This window comes from Tachypleus tridentatus, chromosome 4 (genome assembly GCF_004210375.1).
Source record: "Tachypleus tridentatus isolate NWPU-2018 chromosome 4, ASM421037v1, whole genome shotgun sequence".
Lineage (NCBI taxonomy): Eukaryota > Metazoa > Arthropoda > Merostomata > Xiphosura > Limulidae > Tachypleus > Tachypleus tridentatus.
This window is the reverse complement of record NC_134828.1, coordinates 3,871,710-3,895,951: the sequence shown is the minus strand read 5'-3', so window position 1 is coordinate 3,895,951 and position 24,242 is coordinate 3,871,710. Positions and strand designations below refer to the sequence as shown.

General features: G+C 35.9%; 1 protein-coding gene across 1 annotated transcript in view; it reads right to left on the bottom strand.

The window, feature by feature from the left end:
• Nucleotides 1-15,037, bottom strand: part of LOC143248465 (small ribosomal subunit protein bS21m-like) — a 49,810-nt gene extending 34,773 nt beyond the window's left edge. The window contains exon 1 of the mRNA XM_076496861.1: nt 14,989-15,037. Coding sequence (XP_076352976.1) covers nt 14,989-15,022 — 34 coding nt within the window. The 5' untranslated portion in view covers nt 15,023-15,037. The remainder of the gene's footprint in view (nt 1-14,988) is intronic.
• Between the last annotated feature and the right edge of the window lie 9,205 nt (nt 15,038-24,242).

Sequence of the window (24,242 nt, the reverse complement as noted above, 5' to 3'; positions counted from 1 at the left end):
CTACATAATTTAGTGAACATTACAAGTCTTGTACACACAATATTTATTTATGGAAATATGAAATGTTTCATTACTAGACCGTATGAAGCGATTAAACTATTCTTCATTCCCACAATTCATTTCTGTAATCTTTAAAACCTCCTTAATACAATTCTAAGATTTGTTTTATGTACCCTAACAATAGGAATCCTATTATTGTAACAACCATAAGAAATAACTTATGTTTCTTTCCAGAATGACTACACATTTAGTATAATAAATGTTAAAAGATAAGCTATTTGTTCTAAAGTTCCATTTATGCCTCACGAACATTCACTCGTATTACCATATCCACTACCATTGTCGTGGGTGTGTTATAATGGAGAGTAGTATACTGTCAGTCACATTTCAGTTATAATATATTATCTAACAACTAGTTACCTCGTTATTATGACCCCAGTTCATTGTTGCTGCTTCAACTTAAATTTTGCATGTGAAATAAGATTTCACTACATTTCTCTATATAAATATGAAATTAAGACTAAAGACAGAACCTACCTCCTTGAAACATTTTGTAAGAACAAGATGACATCTGAATTATAATCTACAGTTTGACAAATTCATAAAATAGTTGTTCAATAACATTTTGAATGCAAGTCAACAAATGTTATGGCCTTTGACATATGACCTGTAGTGACAGGGTCAAGAAAATGTTTATATCAGTGTTTGTTTTGAGAATCTAGATTTAAACATTCATAATAAGAGCTTCACTAAATCTATACATCAATAAATTATTGCTGGTAGTTTAAACAAGGAAGTTGTGGTTCTTTTGACTGGACTTCTAACAAGTAGAAATGATACTTAAAAGTCGTTAATAACTTAGTTTTTCAACACTTTGTATTAAAAGATACTAACTTTTTCAGCAAACTGTATACATAAAAATTATTTATAGTTTTGAAAACTAAGAAAGGTGACACAGCTCACAAAGATAACTTGTAATTACAATTTTCTTAGTTTAAAAATATGGCTTATACAAAGCTGGACCTCACTAAAATATAGTAGTGATAAACTCTACTATAAAGTGGCTACCAAGGATGAAATATCTCTTAATCAGTACATTTGGGAATTTTTAGTAAAACAGGCAAATATTAGTGAACCATAATTTGTACCATGTAGGAAAACTAAACAAATGTGACATTACCATGAATATTATATATTATCTTGGTCATAGAAATTTTCCAGCAGTTAATGTAATAACATGCTTCCCTCACCTGTTTTACAAAGTTTAAAGGGAGTTACTTAAGAAGAAAGTTTGTGGTTAACGTAATGCATAGTGAATAAGTGTGCATGTTTTAGGCAAATGACATATTGGACCATCATATCAAACTAAGGTCAGGTTTTCTAGATTTATAATGTTTACAGTATTCTCTCAGATAATAATGCCCTCCTTCATATTTTCTTATTGGATCTACATGAATGTCAGTTTTGAAAACTTGAAGGACCAGTAACTGGAATATTAACTGTAACATTTCTCTTCCTCTATACATCCATTAATAAACACCTATTTTCTACATGTTGTACACACACTTATCAACTTCACAAGAAGTAGGTGGGTTCTGTAACTGACAGCTGAGTGTTGTGGATATTTATTGGTAGACAACTAGTCCTAATTGGTTGATTTCCTTTTCAGTTTGTAAATTTACATTCAAATCTTCTCTCTGTAAGCTAGATGGAATACAAGTGTTCCTCAAATTAAGTTTGTAAATACAATACATATCTGGTACCGACAGTTTACTATGGGTGTTCCACTTCTATCTTCCCACCCAAGGATCTTCTCTGTTTTTTCTCATTGTAAACTTTATCCCATCGCTCCATATCTTCATTGTAAATTGATTTACAAATTTCAAAATTTACTCGCCGCTTTTGAAAAGGTTTTTCATAATAACGGTTTCGTCTATAGTCTTCAAAGACACCTTCTTGTCCAAGAATTCTGTAAGAAACAAAATTTGTTACGACAAATTTCAGGAAACTCGATACAAAACAAATTGAAATCTAATGTAACTACAGATCAAAACTTACATTATGAACAAGTAAAATCTGATAGTTTAAATTAAATATAAAACCACGCACAATGGCTGAATCATGCACCAAAGTAAAATAAGCATTATTGAAAAACAATGGACACCAACCATTTGTGACTGTTACATGTGAAGCTATATGTGCTGTATCAGTTAAACTTTTATAGTGAAATATTGAGTTGTGTAGGAGCAAAGCCACAATCATCTGCTACATCATGAAAATTACCAATAGATTAAAACCCTACTTCAACAAGTAATCTGGGTGCCAGCAAACAAATGTACATGTTTTGTGTAACATATTTTATTCTACAAGCTTATTCCAAACAAACTATTTAGTACCGTAGTCTTATTGTCCTCCATGGTATGTAGAAAGAAAATGTTTAAGTTCTAATTTCAAACATAGTAACATTGTGTACTAACCTTAGTTATAACTTTCGAAAGCAAGACAGACACTAGTATTAAACTATCTTTTATATACCATTACATGTAACACAGAGACTAGTATTAAACTATCTTTTATATTGGTAGCTGTTCTATACCATTACTTGTAACACAGACACGAGTACTAAACTATCTTTTATATTGGTAGCTGTTCTATACCATTACTTGTAACACAGACACTAGTACTAAACTGTCTTTTATATAACACTAGGTGTAACACAGACACTAGTACTAAACTATCTTTTATATTGGTAGCTGTTCTATACCATTACTTGTAACACAGACACTAGTACTAAACTGTCTTTTATATTGGTAGCTGTTCTATACCACTAGGTGTAACACAGACACTAGTACTAAACTGTCTTTTATATTGGTAGCTGTTCTATACCATTACATGTAACACAGACACTAGTACTAAACTATCTTTTATATTGGTAGCTGTTCTATACCATTACTTGAAACACAGACACTAGTACTAAACTATCTTTTATATTGGTAGCTGTTCTATACCATTACTTGAAACAAAGACACTAGTACTAAACTATCTTTTATATTGGTAGCTGTTCTATACCATTCCTTGTAACACAGACACTAGTACTAAACTATCTTTTATATTGGTAGCTGTTCTATACCATTACATGTAACACAGACACTAGTACTAAACTATCTTTTATATTGGTAGGTGTTCTATACCATTACTTGTAACACAGACACTAGTACTAAACTATCTTTTATATTGGTAGCTGTTCTATACCATTCCTTGTAACACAGACACTAGTACTAAACTATCTTTTATATTGGTAGCTGTTCTATACCATTACTTGAAACACAGACACTAGTACTAAACTATCTTTTATATTGGTAGCTGTTCTATACCATTACTTGTAACACGGACACTAGCACTACACTATCTTTTATATTGGTAGCTGTTCTATACCATTACTTGTAACACAGACACTAGTACTAAACTATCTTTTATATTGGTAGCTGTTCTATACCATTACATGTAACACGGACACTAGTACTAAACTATCTTTTATATTGGTAGCTGTTCTATACCATTACGTGTAACACAGACACTAGTATTAAACTATCTTTTATATTGGTAGCTGTTCTATACCATTACTTGTAACACAGACACTAGTACTAAACTATCTTTTATATTGGTAGCTGTTCTATACCATTACTTGTAACACAGACACGAGTACTAAACTATCTTTTATATTGGTAGCTGTTCTATACCATTACGTGTAACACAGACACTAGTATTAAACTATCTTTTATATTGGTAGCTGTTCTATACCATTACTTGTAACAAAGACACTAGTACTAAACTATCTTTTATATTGGTAGCTGTTCTATACCATTACTTGTAACACAGACACTAGTACTAAACTATCTTTTATATTGGTAGCTGTTCTATACCATTACTTGAAACACAGACACTAGTACTAAACTATCTAACACAGACACTATACTAAACTATCTTTTATATTGGTAGCTGTTCTATACCATTACATGTAACACATACACTAGTACTAAACTATCTTTTATATACCACTAGGTGTATCACAGACACTAGTACTAAACTATCTTTTATATTGGTAGCTGTTCTATACCATTACTTGTAACACAGACACTAATACTAAACTATCTTTTATATACCACTAGGTGTAACACAGACACTAGTACTAAACTATCTTTTATATACCACTAGGTGTAACACAGACACTAGTACTAAACTATCTTTTATATTGGTAGCTGTTCTATACCATTACTTGTAACACAGACACTAGTACTAAACTATCTTTTATATTGGTAGCTGTTCTATACCATTACTTGTAACACAGACACTAGTACTAAACTATATTTTATATTGGTATCTGTTCTATACCATTACTTGTAACACAGACACTAGTACTAAACTATCTTTTATATTGGTAGCTGTTCTATACCATTACTTGTAACACAGACACTAGTACTAAACTGTCTTTTTCTATTGGTAGCTGTTCTATATCATTACGTGTAACACAGGTATTCCCAGATAGTCGTGATCCACTTGAAGTAATCTACTGTGTAATGGGATAGTTGTACTATATTGACTGTGGTTATTCTATACTATTACAGAGACTAGAGGTATTCCACATAACAACATCTCACGTTGTGTATGGTCAGCTATAAAAAATATGAATTATTAGTGTTTTATTTAACTAGATTGGTCAGTTGTTCAGTGGGCCATAATCTACAAGATTGAATACAATACAATGTTTGAAATATGCAGAACAATAAAATGCTATGTGATGTAAAAGTGAAGGCAATATAACACCAAAAATCAATCGTCTTTGAGAAAGGTACCAAGTATTCATACATTCAGATTACAAACATTAGTTAAGATTGGGGATTTAAGATTGCTCCATTGCTTAATGACACTAAGAAACAATGTTGATCAACGTGGGGAGGTAGGACTATCCAGAAAGAGAACTGCAACATGTTGCACCCAACCTGGGGAGGCAGGACTATCCAGAAAGAGAACTGCAACACATTGCACCCAACCTGGGGAGGCAGGACTATCCAGAAAGAGAACTGCAACATGTTGCACCCAACCTGGGGAGGCAGGACTATCCAGAAAGAGAACTGCAACATATTGCACCCAACCTGGGGAGGCAGGACTATCCAGAAAGAGAACTGCAACATGTTGCACCCTACCTGGGGAGACAGGACTATCCAGAAAGAGAACTGCAACACATTGCACCCAACCTGGGGAGGCAGGACTATCCAGAAAAAGAACTGCAACACATTGCACCCAACCTGGGGAGGCAGGACTATCCAGAAAGAGAACTGCAACACATTGCACCCAACCTGGGGAGGCAGGACTATCCAGAAAGAGAACTGCAACACATTGCACCCAACCTGGGGAGGCAGGACTATCCAGAAAGAGAACTGCAACATGTTGCACCCTACCTGGGGAGGCAGGACTATCCAGAAAGAGAACTGCAACCTATTACACCCAACCTGGGGAGGCAGGACTATCCAGAAAGAGAACTGCAACACATTGCACCCAACCTGGGGAGGCAGGACTATCCAGAAAGAGAACTGCAACACCTTGCACCCAACCTGGGGAGGCAGGACTATCCAGAAAGAGAACTGCAACATGTTGCACCCAACCTGGGGAGGCAGGACTATCCAGAAAGAGAACTGCAACACATTGCACCCAACCTGGGGAGGCAGGACTATCCAGAAAGAGAACTGCAACACCTTGCACCCAACCTGGGGAGACAGGACTATCCAGAAAGAGAACTGCAACATGTTGCACCGTAGCCACAGTGAGTGTGGTATCTTGTGAAAAATGAGAATCCAAAAAGGTCGGTGGAAAACAAAACGTATACGACATAGACAGTGGAACACAACATTACCAAGAAGGGTTGATTTAGTGTTTTATGACACAAAGCAGCTAGGCTATCTGTGCCAAACATCTGGTAAAAAGTTAAAATTAAAGTAAATTTAGTAAAATTCACAAAAGGAAATTCAGGTTAAACAAAACTAATTAAAAACACATAAATAGCATTAAAACCAATATTTACATTTAGTCTACAACATCAACAGAAAAACTACAGTTAATACAAGTTGTAAAGGACTTTCTGTTGTGTAACTGTAATAATCATAACTCACCAGGAAGACTAACAGGTAAGTACAAAAACCACAGTCAGTCACCTGAAGTTGGCCTTTCTAGTCCTGGTTTCAGGTTATTTAACATTACGGCCATTTTCCAAAAGCAAAGTAATAAAAGTTTTAAAGGACTTGTAGCAAAATTTTAATAATAACTTGCCAGGATGAATAAAGGGTGGTTTAAACAGCAGCATTAGTCACATGAAGTTGGCCTTTCCAGTTCTGGTTTAGAGTATTATGATCTTATGGCCATTTTCTTAATTTCAAATTGAACTAAATGGACTGTGATTCCTCAAAGGGAATCACATTAAGAAAAAGATCTAATGTGTGTGTATAAATTAAAAACTGAAATGGCATTAAAAAGATCACCAATAACACTGTCTAATATTATGGACAAACCTTGAGACAGAATATTTAAAATGGTGCTGTCATTGAAAGTCGTAAAGACGGCAAGAAAGTAAAATGTGGCTTATTGTGACCTGAGTGTTACACAGACAACACACTGGTGCATCAGTTCCAGATAAAAGAAAACAATGAGTTAAACTGTGACCAATGCACAATCTAGTAAGAACAACGTCCTCTTTCCGATCCTTATGGAAGCAAGACGACCAAAGTCCAATATAGGGTTTTAGTTGGAAAAGCTTGTTTTCTCGTTGCTCACTCCAAGTCAACTGCCAGCTGGCATGGATCCGAGCCTTGAATACAGGACCATTATCCATGTATGGAACAGGCACAGTGGTGATAGTGCCAGAGCAGATAGATTTAGCTGTGGTGTTGGCGAGCACGTTCCTGAGAATACCAATGTGACCCAGTATCCAGAAAAACTGGATAGAAGTAGATGTTACAGAGAAATGGGCCAGTTGGTTTTGAATATCAGCATGAACAGTGTGCGAACTAACGTGAAGCAATTCCAGGGCCAGTAGAAAACTAAGCGGGTCAGTATAAATAGTGCAGTTTGAGTACTGCTTAGCTTCTATGTGATCCAGGGCAAGAGAAATGGCGTACTGTTCAGCAGTGAACACAGAAGCTGTAAAGAGGATTCTGTACCCAAACACCAAACCACAACAAACCATTGCAGGGCCCACACAGTCACCTGATTTCAAACCATCTGTATAAATAGAAATGGAAGGATGGTTCAAAAGATGTTCTGCAAATAACAGACAGTATTTCCAATCAGGAGTGTCTGCTTTTCTCAGATGACTTAAAGAAAAATCACATTTGACAATTGTAATAAGCCATGGTAGAATGGGCTGACCAGTGGATACACCAATGTTATCCAAGGACAGACCCAATTCATCCAACTGCACCTTAATACGAAGGCCAAAAGGAGCAATGGCAAACCATCTGTTCTGAAACAGTATGGCCCACCGAGGAAGGTAAACACAACCCCAGGTGTGTTGCTCCTGTAAAAAATGAAGTTTCAAAGCATATAGTAAAGAAGTTACAAACATAAGATCTGAACCAGGGACGTGCAGAAAGCCCATTTGCAACAGTGAGAGGGAGTTGTTTAGTGATGGCATTAATTTTATACTGAAAAGCGTGACACTCAGAACACAGCCCTGAGGGTCTTCAAGTTCCTGTAGAAAAGAACAGCAAAGTGTCAAATCCACATGAATCTCCTGTCCAATAAAAATATTTTAATAAAAATGGCCACATAACTCATAGATATGGTGGTCTCGCAAAATGCCATACCTCCATGTTGTATCATAAGCCTTCTCAATATCAAAGAATATTCATACAAGATGTTGTTGTTTGAGAAAGGCTTCTCTGATTGATGTTTCAAGTCGAATCAGGTGGTCCACGATGGAGAGCTGTCCTCAGAGCCCACACTGGGTGGATGAGAGGAGGTTGTTTGATTTGAAGTACCAAACAAGATGAGCATTAACCACCCTCTCTTAGGTCTTAGAGAGACAGTTAATCAAAGCAATTGGATGGTAGTTTGAAAGAATCTTGGGATCCTTCCCAGGCTGAGAGAAAGGTAGGACAATAACCTGATGCCAGGCATCAGGAAAAACATTCTCCTGCCAGATCCAGTTAAAAACAATCAGAAAAATAGCAAAAGAAGCAGGAGAGAGATGATGCAACATGTCATAGTGTACATCATCAGGTCCAACCAATGTACTGCCAAACTGATGAAGGACCAGTTTGAGTTCCACCAGTGTAAAAGGACAATTATAGTCATAGAGACAATTAGCTAAAAGGGAAAGAGGTGATCACTCTGCCTGAGTCTTGATGGCTAAGAACGTGGAGGAAGAAGCAGAAGTGATAGAGACCCGGCAAAAACTTTCACCTATAGTATCGGTATCAGCTACTTCCTGGCCATCAGAGAGCAAGATCGAGAGGGGGACAGAATTATACTGCCCACTGACCTTTTGAATCTTGTCCCATATGATTTTGGAACTAGTGGTCGAAGATATGCCAGTTGTGAACTTAATCCAGGATTCCTTCTGGATTTGATGTTTTACCCACCAAGCACATGAATGGGCCTGCTGGAAAGCCATGCAGTTCGAGAGTGTGGGATACCTTTGGAAAGTATCCCAGGCTTGTTTTTGAGCTTTCCGTGCCATGTGGAAAGCAGGATTCCACTACAGACAAGAATATAGTGGAAAACATGTTGAGGTTTTAGAAATACACTGAGTAGCTGCTTGTGTAATACAGTCAGTTACTACTGCCACACAGTCATCTATTGATGGCTTACAGATGATGGCAGGATCAAGTTCTACGAGAGCAGTGAAAAAGGTCCAGTTTGCCTGATCCAGCATCCACTGGAGCATGCGTGTCGGGTGGCATCAACCACGGCCAGTTTCTCTCAAAATGATTGGAAAATTATCACTGCCTCGTGGATTATTGTCAACCCTCCATGAAAAATGGAAGAATAATGAAGGGGAGCAAATTGAGAGATCAATAGCAGTAAAGGACTGACTAGGGCATGGAAATAAGAACCAATATTGAAAAGAGAAAGGTTGTGATCAGAAAGCATACCCTCTACAGAGCAACCCCTCCTATCAATAACAGCACTTCTCCAGAGGGGATGATGTCCATTAAAGTCCCACAGGGAGACAGCTACTGTTCAATGAGAGCATCAAGGTATGATTGATCATATGTCTCTCCTGGTGACAGGTAGAAAGAGAAAACAGTGATGGTATGACCCAAGGAAACATGGATGGCTATGGCCTCCAAGGGTGTGTCGAGTGGCAAAGACAGGGTGGGCACATGATGATCAACCAACAGTGCCACCCCTCCATGCATTTGTCCATCATACAGCCTGTCATTTCTGTACAAAGAAAAATGCTGAAAGGTGACTGTATTGGAAGGTTTCAGAAATGTTTCCTGAAAGGAAAGACATACAGGATGGTAGGAAGCAATCAGTGTTTTAATGTCATTCAGATGAGAACGTAAACCTCGACAGTTCCATTGTATCAAAGTAGCTATTTTTATTTATGTGTAGGTGAATTGGGTTAAGAACCCTTTTGTTTACAAACACGTCTTTTTTCCTTACTGTCCTTACTCGAGGGAGATCTATTTATCAGGTCTTTGCTGTTGGAAGAGGATTCTGGTGACTGAAGAACGTGAAGAAATGATGATTTTGCATCTTGATGTGGGAGAAGAAGAGGTACTCGAGGAAATGCCTGTACCCGGAACCAAAGGATGTGGATCTTGGGATTTGCTGGAACGTATGTAAGGGACAGAGATGGGTATTGAAGTTGATTCATCAACTTTTAACTATGGAGGTCAAAGACTTTCATTTGTTTTGAGAACGATTCTTTTGGAAGCACAAAGAGTTCTGTCTGTACTCCCACAGTAGCTGTGGAATGAAGTGCAGCAGCATACATCCGAGATGAGGTGATGGACAGCAACTTTCGAGCCTCAGGATAAGTAATGTTATGAATCGTTTTCAAATGCTGCACCTCTTTTTCCTCCAACCATTTAGGGCAAGAACAAAAGTCAGATGGGTGAGAGCCATTGCAATTGATGCAATGAGGGTCTGTTTCACACTCTTAGGCATTGTGGTCCTTGCCACTGCAACAAGCAAACCAAGTGACCAAACCGCTGTCACTGGAAACATCAGAGGGTTTGGAATGTATGGCCATATCCTGAAATTAAGATAATCTGCCTTGATGGTGGCAAGTGGTCGTGGTGTTGTGAATGTCAGAATGAGGACATTGGTAGGTTTTGTAATTCCATCTTTGGGATTGGAGATACGCGTCACTGCAGAAACTCCTTGAGTGGAGAAACTTGCAAAAATCTCTGACTCAGGGATGTTCTTCAAATCTCTCTCAACAATAACTCCTCATGATGAATTCAAAGTAGCATGAGGTGTAACCTCAATAGGTGTATCTCCAACTGCCTTTGAATGTAACTGTGTTGAGATGTATTTCCACCAATGTCACCATATTGAAGCTTCTTTACTGACTTTGGAGAGCCAGCAAGTCCCTCTAGTCTCTTCTAAATGAAAAAGGGAGACATTTCCCCTGAAGATTTGTCTAAAAGAGGATGTATAAGAAAATGAGGTACAGGTGTTACAGATGTTGGAGATTGCTGCTCAGAATCTCTAAGACATAGTCGTTTACCTATGGACTATTTTCTCACTATTTTAAAGTTTTTATTAAGAGAATCCATAATAAAAAAAGGGAAATTTCAGTGCCCACTGACCCCACCCACCATGGAGCCTTACGAGAAGATGCACCACAATGTGAAACAAGAACACTGTAGCAATGTCAGGATTTTGTGAGCACTATACCCAAACACCAGCATCATATATAATGTCCACGATACTTGTTGAGAACATCCAACACTGGTACTTAGTTAACTCTAGCCCGAGTGGATCAGCCGACTGACTCAAGGGGGGCCACCCCAAGGCTGCCCGTCTACAGGAATTCAAGGTCATAGTGGTGTGTTAGGGTTGGACCCCTCAACCACCAGGGTCCTCCCCTCCTCTTCACTGGTCACCATGCACAGCAAACATGGGTGGATTTTCAGATGCCAGAGGAGGTAAACTGAAAGAACAAAACCTTCCCTGGGAGGTCCCCTCACCACGTACAGGGATTCACACTAAGGGGACCAAGAAGGGTCTCTGGCTGGAAATGAGGTATGTAGGGTATGGATACCCCAAGATAAAGTTTCCAGTCGTACCACTCATTCAACCATTTCACATCTCAAGCACCTAGAGTAATATGTATATTCACAACATTTTATAGAAACAAGTACTGGTGAAGTTACCAGATGAAATGCCTTTCACCTTCTGTGTGATCAGATTGTTGAAATGGGCTGTAAAAAACAGTCATCATCATACTCTATCTGGGTTATGGTAAGATATTAGGAAAGTGTGTTTGGTTTCGACAAACTACACTGTAGGGCTATTATCAAGGTACATGTTATTTAGATAGACCATGACTACATGGAATGTAATAATGTTTCAAGGTTCCAAAATCATTTTAATACAAAGTACTGAACATTGTATTGTTCCTGCTTTCACTCTCGCATTACCAAACAAATATTCAAGTTATTTTCATCTTATATTAATAACTATAGTTTCAGTTAGTTGCCTTTGTGTAAATCATTTTGTGCACTGTTCAGAATACCACAATGTAACAGTTCCTAAACAACTGATGATTAGTGTGTGAAACACTCGTCAATAACGCAGAACAACCTTAAGTGTTACACATCTTACAGTGTAGAACACTGGTCGATAAAGCAGGACAACCTTAAGTGTTACTACTACATGTCAACTGATACATTCTGTAACCAGAAAGTTATTTTGCATTAGTTAATATGAATAACTCTTCAGTTGAGACTATGTCATGCACTAACTTGTGCCAATAATTAATAAAATCTTTCAACTAATACCTCTTTAGATGCTGTCTGAATACCACTTCTCAATTAATACACACATAAGATATTTTCAATTAGATAATGAATAAAAATATGACAGTAAATCATAACTTGTCAAACACAACCACAGTCATTTACTTAAAATGACACACTGATATAAACTAACACAGTATTCCATACCTAGTGCTGCTATTGATTTTTTGTTAACCAATGGACTTACCGATTCAGTGCTCTAAAGGCTTCTTCTACTTGACCGTTCTGAACCAATACCGTTCTGGCAATAAATCTTGCATGCCTCATACGGAAGTTTTTTAAATAACGAAGTACAAATAAAAAAGTTGTGTACCTAAGAAATGATAAAGAGAAACTGTGTAATATGTTTCTTTGTAAAAGCTGTTATAGTTACGAAATCGATAAGTTCATTAAACCTAGAATTTCATAAAAATAAACAAAACCTTGGAATACCAGATAATTCTGTTTTTCTCTCCTTTACTTATTTCTTCTACCAGTTTCATGACTTCAAAGGCCACTCTTCAAAATATAATTTCACCAATAATTTTTAACAAACATTCTGAAATACCGTTTTTTCAACCAAACATAATTATCTGAGTTAAATACAGGTTGTCAAAATGTGTACACACATGTAATGCATTACATGTATAAATATATTAAAAATATCAAAAATAAATACAACCAGTCAATTTAAATTAAAATCTTGTTGTAGTTACTAAAGAAATACCATTTATTTATTCCATAATTTCATACATTTAATAACTTAGCAACAGTTTTACAGTTTCTACTGTCTTTACACATCGAGTTACTTTGGCCCTCTTTCTTCTGTCTGTTTAAATTGGCACCAAAATATTTATAAAATATTTTCTAAGAATAATTGTTTATGTTTAAAATTGCATTCACAAAAAGGGAAAACATGAAAATATGGCTTTTACAATATTAAATTTTTACAAAACACACTCTAACATGATTGCTCACATATAGTGTGCATTTTCAAGACACCAAACATGGAATTTATCTATTTAACATGGAATATCTTGGATGTTAAATTATTTGTGTCACCAACACATACACATTTTAAAAGATATATTACATTTTTAGATTTGCAAATAAATGAATTATTAATAAAAATAACATTTGATTATTGTTTTGATAAGTTTTGTATAACCTAAACTAAATAAATCACAGTTACACCTAAGGATACCTTCTTTAAACAAAAATTGTTTTTAAAGTTTATTCAATAATCCACAGAAATGTCTTGGTTGTCTGCATGATAAAATAATTTTATTATTTGTAAATACACATGTCACTTGTTAATCTACTATTTGTTTTAATTGTGTATTAACAAGTGAAATATGAACATTCATAACTGAACAATAAGTCACAACAAAATATACAACATTCTCCTTAGTTTCATTAAGCTGTTAAGTTAGATGTTTTTTTATCAAAAATTTATTCTTAGTAATTTCAAAACTTCTTGATATAACTTTCTCTGGAAGTGAGTGAAGTAAAATATTGTTTAGTTCTAGTGATCTATTTCCTCTTGTTTCTTCACTCAAAACCAAACGATATAATCCACTTGTAAGATTCAAAAAAACATTTAGTTTTATATGTTCAGGATAATTACTAAAAAAACATCTATATACTGATGGAAATGTGTGGGTTTATGAAAAATGTTAGTTAAGATTTCGTTTTATGTGAAACACCAATACATATAAATATGAGAAACTTCTCTTATTTCTTTGGACAATAAACTTAATTTTTCTCAGTTACTAAATTTAAAACAATAAACTTAATATCATGATTATCTTTCTATATTACAAAATAAATGTCTCACAATGTTACAAAAAAAAATCATGTGAATTATTACATTACATTACAATTACATAATTGTAATTTGAAAATTCCCATACTGCTATTAGAACAAGTTGGAACAGCTTTCTTGTCCATTTCTGTACATGATATTTGGTCAAAGATTTGTTTCTTATAAATAAATAAATAAAAAAAAATTAACTATACTTAATTTTTTTAGGATAAAACCTTTATTAAACCTGGGATGAATTAATTATTCGTATTTATCTAGAAGCCTTTCCACAGACTACAGTCACGTTCAGTACTAAGAGCTACCTCATTTGAGCTTTCTCTGTGTTGGTATTTGGGTAATTATGTGGAATACCCAGGAGGGGCAGGTGCACAAGACCTCTTTCTCCATCCCATACTTTGATGGTGGTCTATACTTTGGGTGTGGTATTTGGCATAACTTTGGGCCAGAGTATGACACCGTACTCAGGCCCATTTCAGAAAAAGTTTTTTTTCCCCTTTTATTGTTTTTTTTTCTTTTCCTTTCTTTTTCCATATATATGAAATACTACTACTACTACTACTAATAATAATGATGATAAAATAAAACTAGTTTTAAGTGTCTAGTGTGTGGTGGCCAGCTTGTTTGATATTTCTTAAAGACATATTTATAGGAGAGAGGTATTTAAGACTATGTTCATCATGCACGTAGTATCTGTCGAGATCACACATTAAGTCATTTTTATATCAATTCTTATTAAAATAATTTAGTGCATTATGCATGTCTTTCAGATATTGTTTCTATGTTCGCATACTTGTGGATGAAGTGCTACGTGGTACTTTGTAGGCTAAAGTTAAAACTGAATTTTGCATTCTTTGTAGTTTCTGTAACTGTTTGGGTGACATGTTTATCCAAGCTACCACATCCAAAGACAAATGTGTGACTTTTAAATCCATCCACTGTGACTCATACCATAACAGTCTTTACTTTTCACAGCCTTGGACTATTCAGTGGATCTTAAATGTAACTTTTAGTTTTAAGTAAGAAATAGAACATGACTGTTATTCTTAACTCTATGAAATCAACAAAAAGAATGCTAAAAAAACAACAGAGTATATATTCTCCTTATAACTTATATGTATTTTTTTCTTCTAAAAGCACATATAATTCTACACTTACTATTATTCCCGAAGAATAAGAAAAACCACTGCATAAAAAAGATGCTGCCTTTTTTAAGCGTAGTAGTGATTTTACTGAAGACACCCTCTGCCGCTTAAAGAAGCTAATAGAAAAATACACAATCATAATAATATTGGTTGAAGAATAATTCGTGAGCGTTTTTTCAAGTTAAACAAATATATTCGTAAAATATTTCATGTCATTTGGTAGATAATATTTTGCTCTAATAGATGGTGTGTTTGATTTTCATATGTCTTTAATTTTTGCTTTCATTTTCAGCTCATTAAATGGACTGTCAAGTGGACAAAATCGAGCATTTTCGACACCATCTGCTTTTCGCATTTAATTTCTTGCAATTTCGTTTAAAACAATGCATACTATATACCCAGGTATTACATGAAATAAAGTATCATAATAAATGTTTTGGGTGTAATGTGTTCATGCATTGAAGTATTGTATAGTCTTGCATGTAATGCTTGAATGAAATTATTTAAAAACGCTCACGAATTATTCCTCAACCTAATATATATTTGAAGATAATCGCATTCTTAAAACTATATAACATCTTAAGTACTAACGGTAAAGTTGTGTCAACAATATGAGTTGACGAACAGATAGTAGCCAATAAGGTCATCTGAGTTCCAATTATAAATTATAAATACTGGAAATAAAATAAATGTCTAATCTGAATCCTGTACATGTCAGTGTAAGTACAATCCACTAATTTACGCTGTCATTACATTCCGACCTAATCCAATTGTTTTTCAGGACTTTCCTGAAGACGAAAGAAGTTAGCAAATAAATGGTATAAATTAAAGTTATTTGGTAATTTGTAAAGTAAAAATTTTGCTCTTTTGCCCTTAGATGATCATATAGGTTACTAACCATGATGATAATAAGTTAATTATTAGTCGTGGAACCAATACTGACGCGAGCAGAAGCGGGTACAAAAAGTGCATATTTGAACTAAAAATCTTGAGTCCACGTATAAAACGTATGTTATATTTTCTGAATCTGTGGAATGATTATCAATTTTAAGACGACGTGTGTAAGGTTTCATTGTGAGGCTTCTCAGAGAAATGAAGTGGGAAGCGTGCTTTGATGCAGTGCAAGGTGGTAGCAATTAGCTTAAAGAAATCTATAATGCGCTTCAGGAGTTACATACATTCATAACAAATAATGCTGAGTCTTTGTTTCATGAAATACAAAAATACGATTTTGTACAATGTTTTATTCTGATATTTTTTTTTTCTATAGATTATCATTTGTTACTTGTTTGTTTGTTTGTTTTGGAATTTCGCACAAAGCTACTCGAGGGCTATCTGTGCTAGCCGTCCCTAATTTAGCAGTGTAAGACTAGAGGGAAGGCAGCTAGTCATCACCACCCACCGCCAACTCTTGGGCTACTCTTTTACCAACGAATAGTGGGATTGACCGTCACATTATAACGCCCCCACGGCTGGGAGGGCGAGCATGTTTGGCGCGATGGGGGCGCGAACCCGCGACACTCGGATTACGAGTCGCACGCCTTACGCGCTAGGCCATGCCAGGCCCTCATTTGTTACTAAAGAGCTTATTTATATTTACTTGTTAGTAAAGAGTTCAATTATGTTCATTTGTTACCAAACAGTTAATTTATGATTATGTCGATATGCTACCAGTTAGTCAATTTATTATGTTTATTTAAAATAAAGATTATCTATAACGTCTGTTTTGGGCTTCACACATGTTAAAACTGGTTCTGATAAAAACTACTGACAAGGAAGTTAGCGATAAGTAAAATGGCTGAACACAAGCTATTTGAAAAATAAATACATAGAAAGAGCAAAAATTTGATTTTATATAGGAAAATTTCGCATTGAAAATATAAGGTCAGATGAATTCTTATTAGTTAAAAGCTCTGCTCGAGGTGTAAGCTGTAAAAACTGCTTTTAGAGCAAGATTAATGAAACTATGCATTGACCACGCGACACTTTTTATGTATACTCAACCAATATGTCACTCATACAAAAAGTATTCAGATCACTGGAGAACTTCTAAGTTCCCAAGGCTTCACTGGGCTTCTGCTTGACCAATACCTATGGTCTTCTGCTTTGTAATTCCTAATAAATAATACTCTACATATTTTACACTCCAATCCACTTACATTCTTTTAACAACCATTTGGTTATCACATCGAAAGACCCATAGTTCGGTATAAAGGCAAGAGAGTTCTAACTGCGGACAATGGTTTCCATACATATGAGTTGACTCAGAATAAATGCTGTAAAATTGCCACCATTTTCTTCTTACCAGAAGAATTCACTAAAGTATACGTTCTCACTCTTTTTCTATCTCGCAACGTTTTTCCTGGTACAAGTTATAAGTTTCTTATTTATGTGTATACCCGGGAGGGTCAGGTACACTCGACCTCTTCCTCCTTCCATAACTTTGTTGGAGTGGCCAGATTGATATATATTTCGATTTAAACTGTTCTTGATTTTATTATTATTATTATTCAATAAGTCTAGAACGTAGGTGGCCTGTTTTATTTTATCTATATTCTAATACTACTATTATTATTTTAAATGATTTTGCCTTAAAAATCTAATGTATAGATTTAACGGGGAAAGGTGTTTAGGTCTCTCTTCATCATATATGCAATACTTGTCTGGTTCGTATAACAACTCATTTTTTCGCCAATTTTTATCAACATATTTTATTGTACTCTGTAGGAGTCTATCTGGTATTGTTTGTGTGTTTGAGTAATTATGCATGAACTTTGAAGTGGTTTTAGGTACTCTGTATGCTGATGTAATTAGTGTATTCTGTAATGTTTGGAATTTGGTTTGAATTTGATTTACACTTACACTGATCCATGCAGGAGCTGCATAGTCTATTACAGGTCTAATGTATGACTTGCGTATTTTAATGATGTTTTCTGGTGTTGTTCCGTTGTTTTTACCAGTTTAACTCCTAGCATAGTTTATTCTTTGCCAAATATTACTTTTTATGTTATTTACATGTTTTATTCATGTAAGTTTTGAATCATATGTTAGTCCTAAAAATTTTGCAGATGTAGCAGTCTGGAAGCGTTCCCCATTCATATAGATTTGGGGTTGAACTTTTTGATATTTCGTAGATTTTGAAAATATTACTAGTTGCGTCTTCGCTGTATTTATTTTGATTCTATATTTTCCACAATATTCACATAATCTATTTAGTTGTGGTTGTAAGCTGGCGGCTTCTGTTTCTGGTGTAGGGGCACTTTTCCAAATTGCTACATCATCAGCGAACTGAGACGCGTATCCATGGTTTGGATCTTTTAATGGCATATTACTTACATACATGATGAAGATAATAGAGCTAACTACGCCTCCTTGAGGGACTCCAGCTTCTGGAGTGAAGAACTCCGAGAAAGTTCCCTCTACGTTTATTCTACATTTTCTATTTTCCAAAAAGTTTGATTGTTTGTTTTGGAATTTCGCACAAAGCTACTCGAGGGCTATCTGTGCTAGCCGTCCCTAATTTAGCAGTGTAAGACAGCTAGTCGTCACCACCCATCGCCAACTCTTGGGCTACTCTTTTACCAACGAATAGTGGGATCGACTGTCACATTATAACGCCCCCACGGCTGAAAGGGCGAGCATGTTTGGTGTGACGGGGATTCGAACCCACGACCCTCTGATTACAAGTCGAGTTTCTTAACCACCTAGCCATGCCGGGCCATTTCATACAAAAAAGTGCATCATAATTTCTGTGTTTATAGAAGAATTTAATGACTAAAATATGTAGTTGGACATGTATAAAAATGTTCAGACAAATAAAAGAAACTAACCCAATACACTTTTTCAGATCATTAATCAAATAACCATTATGAAGATGGATGTGTCTGAGGAGCACATTAGGTGTGTAATGCTTTATGAGTTTAAAAAAGGCAATAGTGCGGTAGAAACTACACGGAACATTCAAGGTGTTTATGGTGCAGAGTCTCTCAATGAAAGTAAATGTCGAAGGTAGTTTCAGAAGTTCAGATCAGGTGACTACAGCTTAAGTGATGCACCAGATTCAGGTCGTCCTGTCAAGTTTAATGATAACTTGCTGCTGGCTGTACCTGATTAAGAATGTGCTGTAACAGTTAAAGAACTAGCACAGAAGCTTAATTCAACCCATTCAACAATTTACCGTAATCTGCAATAGTTTGAAAAAGTGTCAAAACTTGAAAAAATGGGTCACCCATGATTTGACAGAAGCCAATCTTAAAGCAAATGGACATTTGCACTTCTCTGCATTCTCGTGAACGTAACTTACTTTTTTGTGACTGTAGATGAAAAATGGATATATTATAAAAATGTTAAGCACTGCAGACAATGGCTCAGTGCAGGTACACTTGCTAAAGTACAGCCCAAAATGGACCCCCATCCAAGGAAAGTCTTTTTAAGCATTTGGTGGGATATTGCTGGTGTAACTCACTTTGAGTTGCTTTCATTCAATGTAACGATTACATCAGACTTCTACTGTCATCAGTTAGAGTGCTTGAATGTTGCACTGAAAGAAAAAAGGCCTGTTTTAATGACTCATAAAGGTGTTGTGTTACATCAGGATAATGCACGGCCCCACACAACAAGGATCACATCTACAAAGATTGAAGAGCTAGACTGGGAAAAACTATCACATCCTCCTTATTCTCCAGACCTTGTCACATCTGATTATCATCTATTCCGAAGTTTGCTGAACTATCTTGATGGAAAAAAGCTTGGAACACATGAAGACAGCAACACTACCCTCTCACATTCTTTTCCTCTAAACCCCAAGAAATTTATAGAAGTGGCATTCAGAAGTTTGTGAATCGTTGGCAGGAAGTAATTAATAATAATGTAACATATATTATTGATTAAATAACATTAAAATAGTTTGAAATACTTTCTCTTTCTCTGACCCTAAAATAAAAAATTACTTAAGGGATGACCTGATAGATTAACATTAGATTACTGTAACATGTAGATACTCAATGTTCTCTACACTTTACAATACGTGTCTGTAGGGAACCAACCCTATATTATGTATGAAATGAAGAAGTAAAAAAAATAATACATGTAATATTGAAGTTTATGATATGAATGTGTGCAATAAATGTGATAACATTTTATCAGTGGAAAAACAGCCTTTTCAAATAAAATATCATACGCACTTAGTGAGGGTTGTGTTTTAGTGTAGGCATATATCTACCCATTGCTGTGCGTTATATAGAGAATTTAGTAACACTGACACTATAAAAGTTCACACTGTATTCTCAAACAAATCTCCATGTCTAGTTCCAGCTGCAGCTTAACATTTTACACCTGAAACTAATGTGATCAAATAGTCAATAGCTATAGTAAATTATCATGAACAGTATCAGCTAGCTTTGTTTGTTTTGTTTTGAATTTTGCACAAAGCTACTCGAGGGCTATCTGTGCTAGCCGTCCCTAATTTAGCAGTGTAAGACTAGAGTAAAGGCAGCCAGTCATCACCACCCACCGCCAACTCTTGGGCTACTATTTTACCAACGAATAGTGGGATTGACCGTAACATTATAACGCCCCCACGGCTGAAAGGGCGAGCATATTTGGTGCGATGGGGATGCGAACCCGCGACCCTCAGATTACGAGTCGCACGCCTTAACACGCTATCACAAGTTGTGTTTATTATCATTACAGTGTATAAAGTTAGCTACCACATCAAGTAATCTTTTGCTCATATTGGAACATAAAATAGCCAGCAAACAAGATAAATACACAACTGGGAATGTAACAGCCTGAAAATAGTCAATAAGGCAAGAAATATTGTAGGCATTATTTATTCAAACCACAAATTTCTATTTTGACCGAATTTACATAATCCTAGGCAACAGCATGGAACCAAAATAAGGGTTTGTAGTTTAAGTAACTAATGTCTACAGTGTCTCCAGCCTTGAAGAGCATGGAACCAAAATAAGGGTTTGTACTTTAAGTAAATAATGTCTACAGTGTCTCCAGCCTTGAAGAGCATGGAACCAAAATAAGGGTTTGTAGTTTAAGTAACTAATGTCTACAGTGTCTCCAGCCTTGAAGAGCATGGAACCAAAATAAGGGTTTGTAGTTTAAGTAACTAATGTCTACAGTGTCTCCAGCCTTGAAGAGCATGGAACCAGAATAAGGGTTTGTACTTTAAGTAAATAATGTCTACAGTGTCTCCAGCCTTGAAGAGCATGGAACCAAAATAAGGGTTTGTAGTTTAAGTAACTAATGTCTACAGTGTCTCCAGCCTTGTTTCCTTTCTTTATATAATCCCTGCTTACAGTTTTCTAAATTCCAATTATTTATTTCGTGTATGTACATATTGATTCACGTTCACTGCATATGGGGAAGTAATATGTTCTCCAGGTAAGACTCATGGGGCACAGGCAGCATGCTCTGCAGGGTTCTTGTCACTTAGTTAGATCAACTGAGCAATTTTATTGAAATGATATCTCATTTAAAAAATTCACCCTGTTTCAGTGAATGTTGTGGTCGAAATACCCTTTCAACCACTGAATATTCAATCATATATCCACCTAGTTACTTTGTGGCAACTGAGTAGCTATTATTCAATATATGGTAGCTATCTCGTAATGAAAGTCTGTTCAATAACTCAAAACAGAAAAGGTCACAAAACCCTTTAAGTTGTCAGTGACATGGCTTAATGATTGTCAAGCCTGTGATAACCAAGAAATCATAGTAGTTGGCTTGACTGACTGTTGGAACATAATGATTGTTAAGCCTGTGATAACCAAGAAGTCATGGTAGTTGGCTTGACTGACTGTTGGAACATAATGATTGTCAAGCCTGTGATAACCAAGAAGTCATAGTAGTTGGCTTGACTGACTGTTGGAACATAATGATTGTCAAGCCTGTGATAACCAAGAAGTCATAGTAGTTGGCTTGACTGACTGTTGGAACATAATGATTGTCAAGCCTGTGATAACCAAGAAGTCATAGTAGTTGGCTTGACTGACTGTTGGAACATAATGATTGTCAAGCCTGTGTTAACCAAGAAGTCATAGTAGTTGGCTTGACTGACTGTTGGAACATAATGATTGTCAAGCCTGTGATAATCAAGAAGTCATAGTAGTTGGCTTGACTGACTGTTGGAACATAATGATTGTCAAGCCTGTGTTACTCAAGAAGTCATAGTAGTTGGCTTGACTGACTGTTGGAACATAATGATTGTCAAGCCTGTGATAATCAGTTAATCAAGAAGTAATAGTAGTTGGCTTGACTGACTGTTGGAACAATTTTCCATCTGTCTCTTGAATTTCCTCATCTGATTTATCTTGATAGCCTGATAAGTACTTTCAAAGCCTTTCCTCCTCATTGACTAAGTTGAAATGGCATGAGACGGTATCCTCATTGGTCTTGACTGTTGACTTCTGGTAAAGCCAGTGCATGAGAGGCTTTTCTGTAATTTTGTTTCTTTCTTTTGAATTTTTCGTAAAGCTATTCAAGGGCTATATGCGCTAGCTGTCCCTAATTTAGCAGTGTAAGAATAGAGGGAAGGCAGCTAGTCATCACCACCCACTGCCACCTCTTGGGCTACTCTTTTACCAATGAAAAGAGTGATTGACCATCATATTATAATGCCCCCAAGGCTGAAGGGACGAGCATGTTTGGTGTTATGGGGATTCGAACCTGCGACCCTCAGATTATGAGTAAAGTGCCTTAAACACCTGGGGTGTTCCACATGCTCTGATGAATAATCAGTCCTTGGTTTAGTGTGGTAAAACAATGAATAACACCTGACATGATCAATAGTCAATTTAACAGGATACCTCCAAACTCTGAGAGGCTCATGACAGCTCCACGATTTGCCAGTTTTCTCACCTAATGAAATACTTTCTATTTAGGTGGACTTTTAGCCCATAAATAATGGCTTCAGTACATCTTGACTGTTCTTGATCAAAGCTGGAGTTAGATTACACTAGTTGAAGGTCCTGTACATACACATGATATGGGAGGTAGCAGTCATGGATCTTCAAACGTTCAACAACCAGGAGAGGACTTCTGATGTGACAACTCTCCCATACAATCATCTCTCTTTACTTACCGACATTTCCCTCTCTGTGGTGAATAATTCCACTTGTGGAAAATGTCCTTCCTTAAGTAAGGAGTCTTTTTTATAAATGTGGTAACATGAGAGTTAAGTCAACGGAAACAGAAGACATAGAATTCCACAATTATACTGTGGTCACGATTCCAAAAGTTTCTCCTTCCTACTCGCTCGTTGGAAATTTCAGGTGAACTGCTTTTCACGGAGTGAATCACGTAGGTCTGCTATATCACAGGAAGTTCAGCCAGCAATATTACAAAGTAATTCTTTGTTACAATATAACCAAGTACATCAATACCACACACATAGCAAGAGATTTTAACAGAAAACATTTTTCAACTAAATTACAGAAATGAAAATGACGACAACGTTGATCACTATAAAATTTATCTTTATTCAGAACAAAAATTAAGAAATATGAATACATCTGATGTTGGAAGATGTTTTGAAAAACATTATAAGGCTAAAGGTGAACCTAATGGACCAATGTTTCTCAGAGCGTTAGTGTTACAAACAATGTGTTGTCTCTAATGATTTTTTTGTTTTTAATTTCACACAAAGCTATATTAGGGCTATCTGCACTAGCCTTCCATAATTTAGCAGTGTAAGACTAGAGGGAAGGCAGCTAGTCATCACCACCCACTGCCAGCTCTTGGGCTACTCTTTTACCAATGAATAGTGGGATTGACCATCACATTATAACACCCCCACAGCTGAAAGGGCGAGCATGTTTGATGCAATGGGGATTCGAACCCGTGACCCTCGAATTACGAGTCGAACACCTTAACCCACCTGGTCATGCCGAGCTGTATCTCCAATGATAGTCAGGAAAGTTTAATCTTCAGGCAAGTTTTAGAGTTAAAGTAATATCCCTAGAGAACCAAGAAATTACAATATTCTATGTGAAATGTCTAATAAATACCTAACTGGGATGTTTACGATGACAATATGTAACAAGCATATGCAAAAAAGTAAGTAAAGCACAAGATTTCCTATATGTGCTTATTTGTTAGTTTTTAACACAATGGTGTAAAATTAACTATCAGCACTCTGTCCACTACAAGGAACTGAACTGTGAATTTTAACACTGTAGTCTATAAACTTAATTATAACTTTCCCACCTGAGAATCTATAAAAATAGCCTAATGAATGTATTTAAAATATTTTTA